Source organism: Malaya genurostris, chromosome 3, assembly GCF_030247185.1.
Source record: "Malaya genurostris strain Urasoe2022 chromosome 3, Malgen_1.1, whole genome shotgun sequence".
NCBI classification, from domain to species: Eukaryota; Metazoa; Arthropoda; class Insecta; order Diptera; family Culicidae; genus Malaya; species Malaya genurostris.
In genome coordinates this window covers 101,338,919-101,357,145 of record NC_080572.1, presented here as the reverse complement: position 1 = coordinate 101,357,145, position 18,227 = coordinate 101,338,919, and the positions used below count along the sequence as shown (strand labels likewise).

The 18,227-nt window shown below is 35.8% G+C and overlaps 1 protein-coding gene across 1 annotated transcript in view; it reads left to right on the top strand.

The window, feature by feature from the left end:
• LOC131439588 (protein O-mannosyl-transferase TMTC1-like) overlaps positions 1-18,227 on the top strand; it is a 667,156-nt gene that overhangs the window by 406,220 nt on the left and 242,709 nt on the right. Inside the window, exon 2 of the mRNA XM_058610786.1 lies at positions 4,987-6,669. Coding sequence (XP_058466769.1) covers positions 5,948-6,669 — 722 coding nt within the window. The 5' untranslated portion in view covers positions 4,987-5,947. The remainder of the gene's footprint in view (positions 1-4,986; positions 6,670-18,227) is intronic.

The window sequence follows — 18,227 nt, the reverse complement described above, 5'->3', positions numbered from 1 at the left end:
TATCTATAGCTTTTACAAAAAAATATGTCAGAAAAGAAGTTGTAGGTAATCAATCGAACCTTCTAAAATATATACACTGAAACAAAAAATCTTCCGATTTATCGTGAAATTGAAAATAAAACTTATTTTTCAAAATTCTCAATTATTTTACCGTAAGATTGTTTAAAAGTTTATATCACTAAAATCGTTACAAGTTACAAGGAATGTTGGAGAGTTGGAAAGATGATAAGTAAAAAAGATTCCCGAGGAAACACTTTTTCAAAAATTTTCGAGAAACGATGTTTTTATGGGAATAAATGTATCTGAGCAATGAAATTATATTCTCCAAGCTATGTTCAATGGAAAAGCTCATAGTAAGCTACTTTCTAAATGCAGTCTTTTTCGAGATATATGAAGAACTAAACCGGGAAAATTGTTATTTCATGAGAGTACGCCTTTTTTTCAAATTAGTCATTATCTGTCATTATCGATTCTCGATCGATACTGCACAGAATACAATTTTCAATGGAAACCGAAACGAATGAGAGGTTGAATGAAAAATCTGTTTTAATCAACCTAGTGGTGTAATGATGCCTTTCTCATGTATATAATACTGTGGTATTCTATTGAAAAATTTTCTCTTCGATTTTTGAAAGAAACCAAGAGATTGTTTGTGTATAACATACAGTATAAAACAGTGCTTTGATTGCGTAGGTCATTCTTAAGAAAACGAATTGGGTTCAATATTATATGCACTTTTGGCACCGGAACTAGAGAACCGGTATAATCAAAGTCGGTTCGTACGGCCACCATCTAACATGACACACAAACTCTACTAGTACGCACTCTAAATTACGATTTAAATGTTTGTTGCATCCGAAAATAGGCAGTAATTTTTGGTAGGACCATAAGACCTTTCAAGTGACCCTAAGAGTGGGAATAACGGTTATGAGTCCAGTGTAGAAATTTTTTTACGGTTTTTATTTCGCCGGTTTAAGTGACGGTGTACAATATGTAACACACTTTACCCTATAACTCCGGAACCGGAAGTCGGATCCGGATGAAATTCAGGAATTACGTATGGGACCATGAGACCTTTCATTAAAATCTAAGTTTGTGGAAATTGGTCAAACCATTCCTGAGAAAAGTGAGTGAGATCCATTTTGGTATATATGACCACTATTTCCGGAACTTCCGGAACCGGATACCGGGAACCAAGATAGCCGGAATCGGTTTGTTTAGTTGAATATTGGTAATGACGATCAATTTGTGTAGTTTTGAGCCCAGTTTAGAAATTGTTGAACGTGTTTTTTTTCGCCGATTTAAGTGATGGTGCACAATATGTAATACACTTTACCCTATAATTCCGGAACACACACACAGACACACACACACAGACACACACACACACACACACACACACACACACACACACACACACACACACACACACACACACACACACACACACAGAGAGAGAGAGAGAGAGAGAGAGAGAGAGAGAGAGAGAGAGAGAGAGAGAGAGAGAGAGAGAGAGAGAGAGAGAGAGAGAGAGAGAGAGAGAGAGAGAGAGAGAGAGAGAGAGAGAGAGAGAGAGAGAGAGAGAGAGAGAGAGAGAGAGAGAGAGAGAGAGAGAGAGAGAGAGAGAGAGAGAGAGAGAGAGAGAGCTGACTGTCGATTGGACTCCGGAGTGAAGTGATGTAGCCATGTTTCGTCCATTGTTATATATCGACGAAAAAAATCGGTTTTATTTCGATATAACAGCTCCAAACACTGCTCAGAATCATCAATTTGTTGTTGTTTTTGATCGATTGTGAGCTCACGCGGCACCCATTTTGCATAAAGCTTTCTCATATCCAAATATTCGTGAATAATATGTCCAACACGTTCCTTTGATATCTTTGAGTGTCAGCTATTTCGATTAACTTCACTTTACGGTCATTGAAAATCATTTTGTGGATTTTTTTCACGTTTTCATCGGTAACAGCCTCTTTTGGACGTCCAGTACGAAATTTTGCAAACCACTTACGAATTGTTGCTTCGCCCGGTGCAGAGTCTGGATAACACTCATCAAGCCATTTTTTGGTATCGGCGGCAATTTTTTTCATCAAAAAGTAGTGTTTCATCAACACACGAAATTCCTTTTTTCCATTTTTTTTCACAATAACAAAAGTAGCTTCACTCAAAATGCAATATCTCACAAACTAATAATCAGACAGCTGTCAAATTTATACACGTATCTTTTGAAGGTTGGTACTAACTGAAAATGGTATGGATTTAATTCTAGTGGCGCCCTCTCATAGAAACGATACGAACTTTTCAGCCGATGTTATGAGAAAGGCAAAACATAAACACAATTTCGAAAGTTCTTTTCCGCTTTTGTCCATGACTGGACTTGGATCTCGTTCTCCTAATTTGCAGGCGGAGCTGAGAATGACATTTATTTTATATCATTTTTGACTATGTTTATTCTATGAAAATTACGGACGTACAGACATTATTCTCAGATCAGAGTGGAATCCGAATAATAGACTCTAGGATATGTAGTTAGTTAAATGGTGGAAGTTTTAAGCTAAGGGATTGACATTCTTGTTCGATGGTGAAACGTCCGGCAGTACGGAATATTGTTAAGTCTAATTCGCTTTCTAAGTTGTGTTTCGCCACATTCAGAGTATTATTATTTTTCAATCTTGCCATTACGAAACACCGGGTGATTCAGTTAGTGTTAAATAATTTTACAAAATCAGAAAATCTTTTTTCGGATAGCAATTTTGTTACTTGTCTTCTCAAGTATTTTAAATATAGGTTTTATACCTCATGATTAAGTTATAAAGCCGATAACAGTACAAATGTTCTTACATTGAGGTCTCATTTTACGCGTGAAAACCTGTTTTAATCCACCTAGTGGTGTAATGATGCCTTTCTCAAATCAATCATACTATCATATATAATACTGTGGTATTCTTCAAAATAATTTTCTTCGATTCTTAAAAGAATAACTAAAATCGATTTGTTTAACCGTCTACTGATAAAAAATATCAATTGGAAAAGATTTGAGGTCAATTTAGAAATTTTTTTAAGGTTTTTCCCCATTTTCAGTGATGATAAACAATTTTTAACCCACTTTACCCTATATTTCCGGATCCGGAAGTCGGATCCGCATGAAATTCAGGAATTACGTATGGGACCACAGAACCTTTCATTAGAACCTAGGTTTGTGAAAACGGTCGCGCCATCTATGAGAAAAGTTAGAACACATATTTTATTTTTTTTGCACATTTTACCCCATAACTCTCGAACTGGAAGTCGGATCCAAATAATATTCAGGAATTTTTTATGGGACCTCAAGACCTTTAATTTGAATCTAAGTTTGTGAAAATCGGTTCAGCCATCTCCGAGAAAAGTTAGTGCAAAAAAACGTTTCATACACACATACGCACATACACACACATACACACACAGACATTTTGCGTACTCGACGAACTGAGTCGAATGGTATATGACACTCGGCCCTCCGGGCCTCGGTTCAAAAGTCGGTTTTCACAGTGATTGCATAAACTTTCTATATGAGAAAGGCAAAAACTGCGTAACTTCGGAAATTTGTGTAAAAAAAACCCACAAAACTAAAGAATTTTTTTTTGCCAAATATCTTGGAAATGAATGAAACGCCCAGATCTGGTGTAATCTAAAAAAATATTTTTTTCAGGTAAAATCGACTTTGGGACTTTTTATTGATGCCAAATGTCTTAGAAATGCAGGCAAAGTTGAGATCTGGTGTAATGAAAAACAATTTTTTTTAAATCGAAAATTTTCTAAGCGACAGAAAATTGATTATTAGAAAAAACCGGGATAACACCAGATCTCGACGTTTCATGCGTTTCTAAGACAAACTAAGGAAAACGTGTAACTCCGGGATAAAAAAAAACGCATAAAAAACCGCGTGTATTTACATTTTCATGTTATTGTCTCTTTAAATTAAAGTTCATAGGAGAAATTGCAGCTAATACAGTTCGGAAACACGGCTATTATCATCAAAAAGTAAAATGAAGAAAAAGTCAATACTTTGTGCTGTAGTCTTTTGATTTGATAACTGCAGCATAAATTTTTGTCATTGCTGAGACGAGGTTTTCAAGACATCTTTTGGGAATTGCGAACCCATTATTTTGCAAAGTAGTAGATAATTAAGTTTTTCCAATGACTGAGTGGAAACATATATTGGAGAAGCCAAATGAATGAGAAACTCACAGAAAGTACGAGAAAAAACGCTCAGAAACAGGACTCGAACCTGCGTTTTTATGCGATCCGTGCACATGCGTTACTATTTGGCCACCCTGAAGCTATGATTGACACGGCTCTATCACACGACTGGGTCTGGTAAGCGTACATCGAACATGACTGGTTTCTACAATATATGTTTTCACTCAGTCATTGCAAATACTGAACCTAGTTATGGTGACTTTACATCAAACCAACCAAAATTAATAAATTAGTAAATTCGTTTTCGTAAGAGTAATTATGTGTTCTAATGCGTCGTTCTAGCTCTTCCCACAGGTATTCTATGGGATTGAGGCCGTTCAACAAGAACAAGTGACAACTTGAAAAAACCTATTTAAAATCTTATGACCCACCTGTTTAGAGACTTTCGAAAATTTATTTTTTTCAAAACTTACCACTCGTATCACTCAAAAATTTTATATGGGATTGTTTGAACACATTTCGTCGTGTGACTTTGATGCATTCGTTTGTCGATAACAGGGACGTAAACATTACCGACGAAATACCAGCTACAAAAGACTTTTGAGTGCTACTGTACCTATAATTAATTATTACTAGTGTTGTAAAATATAAAACACGAATACCATAGCAATGCTATTGTTGAGAAAATACCGCTAATCTGAACCAATCTGTCAAATCAACTGCACGGTTATACCTTTCTCTATAAATTACTACTTTCAAAAAATGAAAAATTTCATTCGTGATTTCTTCTCTATCTTCTCTTGCCAACAGAATATTCAGCGCAACGAACTACCATTGCACGCCGTCATCAATTCTCCCGGTCGGAGTCTGAATGCAATGCCCAGTTGGTTGGTTACGGCTTAATCGGTTGCGGAGGTAAAACAAGTGATTGCTACAGTACCAGAGGACTGGAATTCACTTCCGGATCCGAAGACAGACACAAAAGCGCGCTCGAAAAAAACAGATTACCTTAGACGGCTGGTTCCGGAATGAAAAATTAGAATCAGAAATATCCGGGACCCGCTGTAACTTCAATGCTATCGGCGCCACTGCATTTTTATTCTTTGCCTACAACCAAAACGGGACGCTCTGATTCATGCTTTGTGATTGATCATCATCCATCGAAGAAGCAGTCCGGTGTGGCAGACAGTAGTAGTTGTACCAGACAAGTTATGATGTGGAATAACATAAACCCCCAGACACGTACCAGTGCAGAAAGAGCTGCTACTGGGCAATGGAAATGCTGGCTGGATGGTGTGGTGTTTGATAAAAGTGTAGTTCTCTGTGTACGCCTTTGAGCGATGTTTTTAAGCTCTTCAGTTGCGGAATTATATCCAATAAATTTTCACGAGCTCGTAGCATTTCGCAACACGCCGCACTGAAATGAAAACGAAGGGAGAAAAGTGCAACAGAAGAAATTAATAATAAATTATATTTCCCGTATTTACCACCCACCGTTTCCTCTCCATCAACCTTAATTTTGCGTTGTAGTCACGAGTCAGGACTGCTGTCTCATGGCTTTTTTTCATCTGTGCTCTAGCGAGTTGTATTAAAGTGGAAATTATTAGCAAGAAAGTTAGATTAGACCGGAATACGCTGGTACCTTTCCTGCGGGGGTTGCGTCATGAAATATGTGCGAAATTTGTTGAAAATTTGCAAGAGTTACACAGTGTGCAGTGGTGAAGAGAAGAAAATTTTGCTCAAACCTACGAACAGCCGGTAAAAAAAAAGCATGAAGCGTAGGGTTACGATTGTGTATCCTCCAGTGAGTGTGTCTCATCGGTTCGGATCCCGGTGGGAGACCACTGCAAACGGATGTGGTAAGCACAGTTATACCCCTACATCATCAGCCTCGTCGTCATCGTCGTCATCACCGTCGTCATCGTCATCGTCGTCGTCGTCGTCAACATGTTCATCATACTGCTCCATGTTGAGTGTCTCGGATAAACATACATTCATAGAAGATGTTCTCAATAACAACAACAACAGCAACAGCAGCCCCAGTACTGCCGGATGGTGCAACGGCACAGCTGCCCAAAGTACAAACGGTAGCAATCAGCAGGATTCAGAAAAGTGCAATTTTAACAAAAATAGTTCTGGTCATCTCCCCGGATATGGTGGCTTGTCCAGCTCGCCGTCTAGTGGCTGTGTTGCGAACGGTGGCACTCGAATCGGCGGTGGAAGCAGCGGGAAATACCGCACTGCTGCCAGCGTGGACGAGGGAACCGACGACTGGCGGATGTATTTCTTCGTCGGTCTGATTGCCGTGCTGTGCTACCTAAACGGTGTCCAGGGTGACTTTGTGCACGACGACATTCCGGCAATTACGGTGAACAAGGACGTGCTCGGGCACAGCCCGATCTCACAGGTGTTCCGGAACGACTTCTGGGGCACACCGATGGCTGACCTCAGCAGCCATAAATCATACCGACCGCTGACGACGCTGACGTTCCGGTAAGTTTTAACCGACCCGCATTTAATACAAGTTTCAGCGGGAGGGAGACAGTTTCCTGTCACTTGCATTTGACGCTCGGTACAGTGTGGAATTTGGTACGGTGATTTTGTCGAAATGAATTCTAATCGACTGTTGAACACGGAAGTGAGTTATTCAGTGAGATTTACAGCGTAAATAATTTTTAACGTTATTACTTAATGATGCGTCAAACTTAATACTAAAGTGAAAATATTATAGTATTGTTCAGACGATTTATATAATTGTGTGAAATTGCTTTCGAACATTAATTTACGTACTGAATTGTTGACTTATCAGTGCTCAGAAATTCATCTTGACAAGACTTCTGGTTCCGAAATTATGGGGTTATAATTAAAATAAAATTAAAAGCATGTTTGTATACATAGTGACGTACCTGACGTACCAGAACTAGTGGTCAAAATCTTTAAAACTAAGCTCGCTTCACTTTCTCAGAGATGCCTAAACCGAAAAGCTCAGGCTAAAATTGAAGATTTTACGGTTTCATAAATTACTGTTCAATTTCATGTTTTAACTGTTTTGACCCAAGTTAAAACAAACTCTTCGATTGCTCTAAATGGCGCACAGTGGTTCGAATCAATAAAAACATGGACATAAATCAGTAGCTGAAAAACCGTTTTTTATTGCATATAGTTGCTTTTAAGAAATTATTTACAAATATGTACCGCGTATAACCATAACTTTTTTTCTGAAGAGATAGAAATTTTTTTTCTTGGACAAACTTTTAGAACTATTAAAAATAATGTACTTTGTCAAATATACCAAAAGTGTGAGTAGCACCGTTTCGGATATACAAAGTGTTTTTGTGGCAACCCCCTTAAAATCAATTTTTTATTCATAACTTGTTTCAAATTATTTTTTTATGCATACTTTATTTGGAATAATTGAACAAAATAAAAAATCCCATATTTTTGTTGGAGGTAGTGCATGGGTTTGTTGTTTCTTGGCAATGTTATACAAAATTTTAACTTTTTTTACCTATGATAAAACCTTACACCGAAGCGAAATATGCAACTTTATGCAGCTGATTTTTACAAAAATTATAGGAAAAGATATGCCCAATACTATAAAAAAAATTCTAAGTGGAACTCGATGGAACTTTTTTTTAGGCCATTCCATTTTTTTTTTGTTATTGAATTATGACAACCCCCTTAAAACTAGTTTTCTAATCATAACTTGTTTCAAGTTTTTTTTTTACATATTTTGTTTGGAATAATTGTAGAAAATATAAAATCCCATAATTTTGTAGAAAGTAATGCATAGGTTTATTCTTTTCTGAAAAAGTTATACATAATTTTACCTATTTTTACCTAGGAAACCTTGTACCGAAGCGAAATATGAAACTTAATGCCGGAAACTTTTACAATACTTTTAGGAAATTATATTGCTAATCTAATTTTTTTTATAATAAGAATATCGAAGAATATTCGTGTGACTCATTTTCACTATGGCCGTGCTGAAACCAGGGTGTCTCGCGTCTGTTATTTCTGTAACTCACTTTTGCAGTGAGCGTAGAGATGGGCTATTAGTCCCTGAACTATTCCAGTGAATCGAATCTTTAAAAAGAGCTTATAGCTCACAGCTCTTTTTAAAAGAACCGCAGCTCACCAGTTCACCGCACTGGTAAGCAGGGATGCCAGGTTAACAGATTAATCTGTGTTCCTCAGATTTTGAACCTTTTGCACAGATTTAAAAAATGGCATAGATTTTCACAGAGTTTTGAAAATTGTCACAGATTTACACAGATTCTGAAATCGATCACAGATTTTTGAAATTAATCACAGTTTAGCACCAACAATTACAGAGCGGTAGGAAATAGTGAGACCTTTTTGCCTTTCTCATATAGAAAGGTTATGCAATCACTGTGAAAACCGACTTTTGAACCGAGGCCCGGAGGGCCGAGTGAAATATACCATTCGACTCAGTTCGTCGAGTACGCAAAATGTCTGTGTGTGTATGTGTGTGTATGTGTATGTATGTGTGTATGTGTGTGTGTATGTGCGTATATGTGTATGTAACGTTTTTTTGCACTAACTTTTCTCGGAGATGGCTGAACCGATTTTAACAAACTTAGATTCAAATGAAAGGTCTTGTGGTCCCATACAAAATTCCTGAATATTATTTGGATCCGACTTCCGGTTTCGGAATTATGGGGTAAAATGTGCAAAAAAAGAAAATATGAATTCCTGAATTTCATGCGGATCCGACTTCCGGATCCGGAAATATAGGGTAAAGTGGGTTAAAAATTGTATACCATCACTTAAAATGGGGAAAAACCTTAAAAAAATTTCTTAATCGACCTCAAATCTTTTCCAACTGATAGTTTTTATCAGTAAACGGTCAAACAAATCGATCTCGGTTATTCTTTTAAGAATCGAAGAAAATTATTTTGAATAATACCACATTATTATATATGATAGTATGATTGATATGAGAAAGGCATCATAACACCACTAGGTGGCTTAAAACAGGTTTTTTGCTTACCAAAATGATTCCTATCAGCTATTATGGAAACGGGGAAACGTGCACAGACAGGTTTTTGGCTTGATCACAGATTTAAAATAAAAATGACATCGCATCCCTGCTGGTAAGGTGGAAACAAGCTACTAGCTGAACGGATTTTCGGCTCTTGAAGAGCGAGTTATAAATGAGAAGAAATGTTTGCATGAGCTTTTGTTCGTTCTTCCAAATGTGTATTTATCCTTCTTTAACAGATTGAATAAGCCGTTGTCAATAAGAAATCTTACCTCTCACTCAGTAGGCTAAGGTACATTCAGGGATGCCACTTTTGCAGGTAGTCTACGTTATTGCTACGTGTATAAAAATTTAATTGCGATAATTAAGCTGATTAAATGCATTGAGAAATAATGTCGCTGATAAAATAAAGCATTGCAAAGCCGCGATGTGTTTTTTAAGTGTTTGTGTATTGATGAGCATGCAGCGTGCTTCATATGATGGTAGAGGAAATGCTGTCCAGTTTAATTTACGAAGTGCATATAAAAGAAATTGTTTTTGTATCGATTCAATGCGTTCTTCGTGAATAATATTAAATGGATTCCATACTAGGCTGCAATATTTTCTAAAATAGGTCGGACATATGTACTAAATAACAATTTCATAGTATATGGGCCTTGAAAATTATGACTGAAGCGTTCGATAAAGCCCAGCATACTATTTGCTTCACTGATTGTTGTATTGTATGTTCAACAAATGTTAGCTTGGAGTCCAAGAGTACACCTAAATCTAGTAGAATTTCACTTTTTTGTACTATTCGATTTCCTAAAAATACGTCTACAGAATGGGTCTCGTTTTACCTTTATATATATATATATATATATATATATATATATATATATATATATATATATATATATATATATATATATATATATATATATAAATATATATATATATATATATATATATATATATATATATATATATATATATATATATATCTATATATATATATGAATATATATATATATATATATATATATATATATATATATATATATATATATATATATATATATATATATATATATATACATATATATATATATATATATATATATATATATATATATATATATATATATATATATATATATATATATATATATATATATATATATATATATATATATATATATATATATATATATATATATATATATATATATATGAATATATATATATATATATATATATATATATATATATATATATATATATATATATATATATATATATACATATATATATATATATATATATATATATATATATATATATATATATATATATATATATATATATATATATATATATATATATATATATATATATATATATATATAAACAATAGGTATAGAATTCGCTCAAACTTTAGAAAAATTTTCCGAGGCCCGCAGGGCTGAATATCATATATAAGCCATAGATTGTTGAGATCCGTCCATTTTTCTCGACATTTTTGTGTATGTGACTTTTCCCCCTATTCCAGCAGTAGGAGTTTTGTGCATTTTTTGACAAAGTAATGCTTGAGAGAAACGTGAAACACGATTTTTTATACTGATACATACAATTGTTTCTAAGTACCAAAAAGACTGTGTACGGCATCCATTTTCATGAGATTTCGCCTCGGACCGATTTTAGCACGGTTCGTTTTTGGCAACATAATCGTTTGAATATGACATATGTAAACCAGATGATGGCAGCATTTTCGAGTTGAAAGCAATTCCATAATTATATTGATTTAAACAACTTACAGCAATAAATGCTGGAAGAACATAACACCTATATACCATTCGAATCAGTTCATCGAGATCAGCAAATGCGTGTGCGACGAATAATTTCACTCAATTTTTTTCGGAGATAACTCTACCGTTTTCTACAAACTCAGATTCATATGAAAAGTCGTATGCTCCCAAACAAGGTTCCTGAATTATGTTTGGATCCTGCTTCTGGTTCCGGAGCTACAGGATGATATGTGAAACGAAATTGAAATTTTGTAACTCATTTTTCTCGTAGATGGCTGAACCAATCTAAGATTCAAATGAAATCTAAGAATCATCTAAGATTCAAATGAAAAGTTTTAAGATTCTATAAAACATCTTGCTTTTCAGTCAGATTCAACTTCCTGTTTAGGGAATACAGGGTGATTAGTATAAATTTAATTTGTAAAACGATTTCTCAAAGATGTCTACACTGATTTTCAAACAGTTTGAATCAAATGTAAATTATACAGCTCCTGTGGTGAATTTAACTGACTTCGGCTACACCGATTTTCGAGTTCCGGTTCCAGTATCGAATCGTATCTCAAAGCTCAATCGTTTTTCTGAAAAAATGAAAATCGAATTTCAGAAACAAAACTTCAAATTAAAATAAATTTATGGTCCCATACATAATTAATTAATTTTATCCAATTCTGACTTCCGATTCTGGAATTACAGGATGATGAATTTTTAAAATGCATACCTATATAAAAGATGACAATCCTGAAAAGATTTAAAGTTGGACTCAAAACTTTTGCAATTTATTCGTCATATGGCCATACGAATCGGTTTGGGTTATGCTGGTTCCTGAATACCGGCTCTGGAAGTATCTTAAATTACCCTAAACTCTAAAGTGGAACTTACTTCGACATATCATGGAATGTTTAATTGATTGTCACACTTTTAGATTCGAATTCGATCCGATTTGCAGTTTCGACATTACAGAGTAATAAGTGAATAAAATCTCAAAGTGCCGCTTAAACGGTCATTAGAATAATGTCATGAGAACCAAAAAAAACAACGAAAAATAGTCATGCAAAAAACACATGCGGATTGATAGAAAAGGTATCATCTCATTACAAGGTGGATTAAACACGTTAGCAAGTTACAAATTCTAGGAGATTTTTTGTAGTTTATCGGTCTTTAAAAAAGTCATGCTGTTTGCTAGTTATTAAATTCTTCAGTTGGTGAAAACGTTTTTGTTTACAATTTTTTAAAATAATTTGGGAATGCAAGAGATAATAGCTATTCCCCGGTAGTTCCGAATGTTAGATTTTGCACCAGATTTAAATATAGGTACAGGAAAAGAAGATTCCCATGCGTTACGAAAAGTTTTATTATTTATTAAGTTATAAGTTAAAAAGTAGTTGTAGTGGTAGTGTGAGTTCTCCAGCAAGATTTTTTTGAGAATATTGGTAGTATACTGCCAGGTCCAGGCCCTTTTGAGGCGTCTAAGTTTTTCAGTGCTGTCGAAATGTCATGTTCTGATAGATAGTTTACAAAGATGGAATTAGAAAATGCAGGTATGAAAGAAACGTACTCACGATCACTGTCCGTTTCTGAATACGATGTATATATTTCTTGAAAAAAAAATTTGCAAATTGTTTGCAGATTTCAGTACTATTTTTTTTTACATGTTCGTCGAGATGCATTTGAGATGGAAAATTGTTGCTTTTTAGTCTAGTTCCTTAGGACAAGTCTTTATTTAGATTTCAATTTTGCGTTTATATTGTTCGTGTGCTGTATTTATGACTATTTTGAGTAGATTGCAGAGGTCTGTGTACTTTTTTCAGATATTTCAGTTGAGAATTTAACTATACAAGTAATTTTCTATTATGATTTTTTCTTCTTCTTTTCTTCGGAAAAGTTTCTGCTAATATATTGTTTACAATTTGATAAAATTTGTCTATTTCGTCGTCGACATTTCCTTCTATACTCAATACATTTCGCAAATTGATTATACTTAGTCTACGCTTGACTTCTTCAAAGTCAAGTCCAAGTCATAAGGTAGGGATGCATTGTGTGAACATAATGTATATTCAATTGCGGTGTGAAATGCTTCATTTTTCCATAGTGGTAGGTTTGATGCATTCACACAAAAGTCTTCTGTGCAATTTATGAAAAGAAGATCTAAATATACTTTTTTCGATTTTTTACGGAGTTTAGTTATCGTTCATACATTGCGAGATGGGCACTTTTAAGGCAAAAAAGTATTTATAAAAACATAAATTACTTTTTATCCAGTGTTTATTAATCTATTATAATCCTAATAAATTGATTGTAATTCGATAAATAGAAACTAGAAAATAAATTTTATTTCGCTAAGAAAAAGTTTTCTTTAAAAAAAATTGGCAACGTATGAATGGCTTTTAGGAAACATAGTCACCTATTTTGAAAAAAAATTGGCAACGTATGAATGGATTTTAGGAAACATAGTCACCTATTTTGAGACAAAAATTTAATAAAAATCACAAGCGACTTTCTTGTGCAACCTGATTTCATATTTACAAAATCGATTTTTTGAGTGTAATATTCGTTATAGATTTTCTTCAGTATTTTTATTCAAAAATTTAATTGATTTAAGAACATTACTTGTACGACACTTTTTTGAAGGAATTGTTATTTTGCGAAAACTATTTTAAAAATAACCCCTATCAAGAGATAATCCTAATAAATTTTGGTAAAACAATGTAGAGTCATTTTGTGACGAACTCGACATGCAATAAATGTTCTATCCAAATCTGAGAGGATACCGCCAATTTCGATTAAGAGTCGGCGCAAAATTCGTCACATTGATATGTAGCCAGTTGATTGCTGTAGATAACTAGCGATTTACATGGGAGTTTTGTGTCCAGACCGAAGGTCTCATGAGAGAACGTAGCTACTCTCTACATGCGTATCAAACGCATGCCATGCAGGATACAGGGGAAAAACCTTTTTCGGCGGAAGAATCTCTCCGTACTGCGACATGGTTTTTCTATGGCATCATCATACACCATTTACACTGATACGCCGAAACCTCCATTAACGAACTAAACGAGGATTCGTGAAAATAGGTAGTGCTTAAAAAAAGTTTACGTTATTTGGGATTTGGTTCGTAATAAAAGTTTTGTGTAATGAATGTGGAAACCGCGCATCATATGACTACTGTGAAGAGTAAGTGCAAGAAAATGATGTTTGGGCTCGTTTCTAAATCCAAGATGGCGGCTTCCGGTTTATTGAGATCTCTTAAAACCCCTAACAATATTGGTATCTTTGGAACGGAATTGATGAGTAGATGTCGGAAAACGATGTTTGAGGTGGTTCTGAAATTCAAGATGGCGACTTCCAGTTTGTTTATAGTCCTTAAAACCCCTACAATATGGATATTTTCGGAACGGTATTGATGAGTGGACGTAAGAAAATGATGTTTGAGGTGTTTTTGAAATTTAAGATGGCGACTTCCGGTTTCTTGATACTCCTTGAGAAACCTTGCAATATGGGTTCTTTCGGAACGAGATTGAAAAGTAGATGTCGGAAAACGATATTTGAGGTGGTTCTGAAATCCAAAACAGTGGCTTCCGGTTTATTAGTATATCTTTAAAGTTTTTGCCACATTCCTTGAACTTGGTATTCCTTGAAAACACTATACCCGAAGTCACTTCATTGAATTTTGAAATGAGCTCAAACATCGTTTATTGGTATCCAATATGTTCCGTAAATTTCTTCGTTTTAAGGGTTTTTAAGATATATCGATAAACCGGACGATGTTAAATTGGAATTCGTGACGACACCAAATACAGTTTTGCGGCATATATTTATTAAATACTTTCCAAAAATACAAAAATACAATACAAAAATGTTGCAAAAGTTTTTAAGGAATATCGATAAACCGGAAGTCGCTATCTTGAACTTCGGAACCACCCCAAACATCGTTTTCCGATATCTACTCATCAATTCCGTTCCGAAATTACCCATATTGATAGGGTTTTAAGTAATATCAATAAACCGGAAGTCGCTATCTTGAATTTCAGAACTATCTCAAGCAACATTTTCCAACACCTTCTCATCAAATTTCGTTCCAAAAATATCCATATTGTAGTAGTTTCCAAAGAATATAAATGAGTCGGAAATCGCTTTCGATGTATGCCAAAACCTCTTTTTACGAAGTAGGTTCGTAAAAAAAGTTTACGTTATTTGGGATTTGGCTCATAACGTTACGTTATTTGGGATTTAGTTCGTGAAAAGAGGTAACGTATAAAAAGTGTTCGTAAACGGAGGTTTGGGTGTAATTCAGTTTTTTGCACTCCTTATGGAATTGAATGTAAAATATATTATCAGTTTCATGTAAATGAACCAATTGTAAAAGGTGTTTTTTAAAAGCTTGCTGATTCGAAATTTTGAATACATTTCAAATTATGAAATAGCCAATTTTTTTTATTTGATAGATAATATTTTAGAATATAACATTTATGTATATGATTTCGGGCATATAGCCTCCACTACTATTTTTCACAAAGGTCATTCTGGAGGTCCACTTGTTTAAGCAATTGAGGGCGCATTTCACCAATGACACGTTGAATACTGGTTTTCAAAGTATCAATCGTTGCTTGTGGAATCAAGTGCTATTGAATTTGCTGACTGACCTGACCCGTACGAACATCGTAAAAAAAGAAAAGTTTGAAAGAATTTCTGACCCATCAAAATATCACAGTGTCTCTTTGTATTAAGCTCTGAAAACTCTGGTTTAGCGGCCGAACAAACGGAAATAAGCTCACATCGGTTTATTTAGGATTCATGAGCCGGCTTCGAACAATCTCCATTGAATACTACAATCAAGGAGTCTGCTAATAAATCTAATGCAGCTGTAGCTGTAAATCATTTGGAAACATCACGAAGTTTGGGCGAAACATAGTAATTGCTAGCTCATGTCTCAACTCCAAGTTGTACTTTCAAAATAATTTGCAGAAACGAGAGTATCCCAGCGACCCCTGAATTGGTTATGGTCGATGCGTAAAAACAACGTGTTCATTTTAGTAACAGGGAAAACCCGAAAAACCTTCTCCGAAATATTCAAATGCGACCACCAACATCATCGCCAACTGTTTTGTGGATTTACCCGGTTTTTCGGTGGCATACCCCACTGCGCAATTGCTTTGAAAGGGGCCAACGAGTCCTGCGGCCTGGGATGCTGGAATGTATGTACTCTGCCAGCCGTGTTAGATCGTACAGTGAGCGTACCCTAAACGAGAAATTGTGCTCCACCCTCTCAACCGAGAAATTCCACTCAATGCCGACTGTTATTATGCTGATATGTGGAGTTCCACTGCTTTTGTATGAAGTGGTTTCACTATTTACCTACCATGATATTCCGTTTGTAGGGTGATGGAACGAAAGTTTAATTCGGGGATTGATATTTTTGTGGAGAAGCTTGGCAGACATTGGGAGAGGGCGGTGTAAGGTGCTTAAAGTTGAAATAGTGGAAAGGTGATTGAACTTACGAAAGCTTTTCGTGATATTGGCACTCAAGCTCTAACGGACTGATTGACGTAATTCAACTGAAAATTGAATTAAAGCTAATTGAAACCTAAGAAGTTACAGTACAAAACATATAAAATTATGCAAAAACAATACATTATTGTAGAAGTGTAAATATACCTCATCGCTCTTCGAATCACTATCCCAAATAAGCACCGCTAACTTATATATGGTGCAGCGGGATCAGAATCAGTCACCGGTTGGTGGCATCACTGCACCAGCCACACACCGGGCACAATTTAGTAAGTAGGGTTACGGGATTTCGGCACACTGGCGAACCTGCAGCCAGATTCGAGTTTCGGAACAGACACACAAGCTTTAGCTATTTCCCGGACCTCGTGTAGCACACCTCTGTAGCCTCTAGCTGAGCCAACCTTCCCATACCGAGGCGGTCGGTTGGGCGACCTGCTGAAAGCTTTTCATGAATATTTATAAATTATGCGGAAACATTAGCTGCGGGAAGAGAACATCGTCGAATGAGGATGCATGACCAAAACCGAGAGAGATGTTCATTTTCTCCTGAAACGACCCCACTCTGTTCACTACATTTAAGTCGGATGGAAATGGTTCGGAATAACTTTGAAATGAAAATCAACCAAAGCTGACATGATGACATGGAACAAGCACTATTTTCGTGGTGGCATGCCATCACGAAATTGCTCCAAACTCACTCATTCGCTTCTTCAAGAGCACCCCAAAGCTGAAACGAAACGTGAGAATGAACAATATTCTGTCCTTACTCAACCGAGTTATTAAAGCTAACGAAATGTTTTCTTATTTTTTGTTTTGCCTCAACCTAACTCGGCTGATTCCGCTAAGCCGCAGAACAAAAACCGACCACGCTCGTAAAATAGAAAGTCCATCTCACAGCAACCAGAACAGCATGCTTCATCGGTTTGCAGACCAGAGGCAGCTGTCCGTGAATATTTGCCTATTTCCATTTGTCTGAAATGGTTTTCTGTGCGGTTCGGAAACCCTGAAAGCCGTAGCACACATAGAGCCCCGTTCCGTTTAGGGCACAGCACGAGGTGCTCTTTTTTTCTCCACCAGCTTCTGTCACGTTCTTGTGGCATCGCATTGGCACTGACAGGAAGCTTATGCCGCGTTGTTTGTCCTATTGTTTTCTTTCCGGATCCTTGGTACTCATTTTTGCAAATTCCCTCATTTGCTTTTTCTTCCGGCTTCGCCGACGTGACCCATAAATTACGACCGGTGGCGTGTTCCCGCCTGGGAGAATGACAGACTTAGCAGGGGAGTGAGAGAGAGAGATGAGGAGAAGGAGGATTTCCCTACGTTAATAGGTTACTGATATCTACAAAGCTTCAGGGCCACCGGGGGGGGGGGGGGGGGGGGGGTGTTTCTTGCTATCGAGCTTGCGGACGGTTTATGCCGGTTGCTCCGAAGGGTTGTTTAGATTTGGTGAAACAAAGGAAACTGCTGTTTGTCACTGTGTTCATCGATAAGATCACGAACAGAAAATTTATGTAGATGCTATTATTATGTCTGAATAACGATACTGTGACATTTTGAGTAGTACAATACTTCGAATTTTACACGATGGTTGTGCAGTAAAACTGGTTAGCAAGATTTGGATTTATTCTAAGAATTGATAAAATATTTATGAAAATGTTGATCTAAATCGGCCCAACCACTCAAAATTCGCTTCTATTATGGGTCTGTGCCTGAACGACGATGAATGATTTTTTTCCTAAACACTTGATGATATT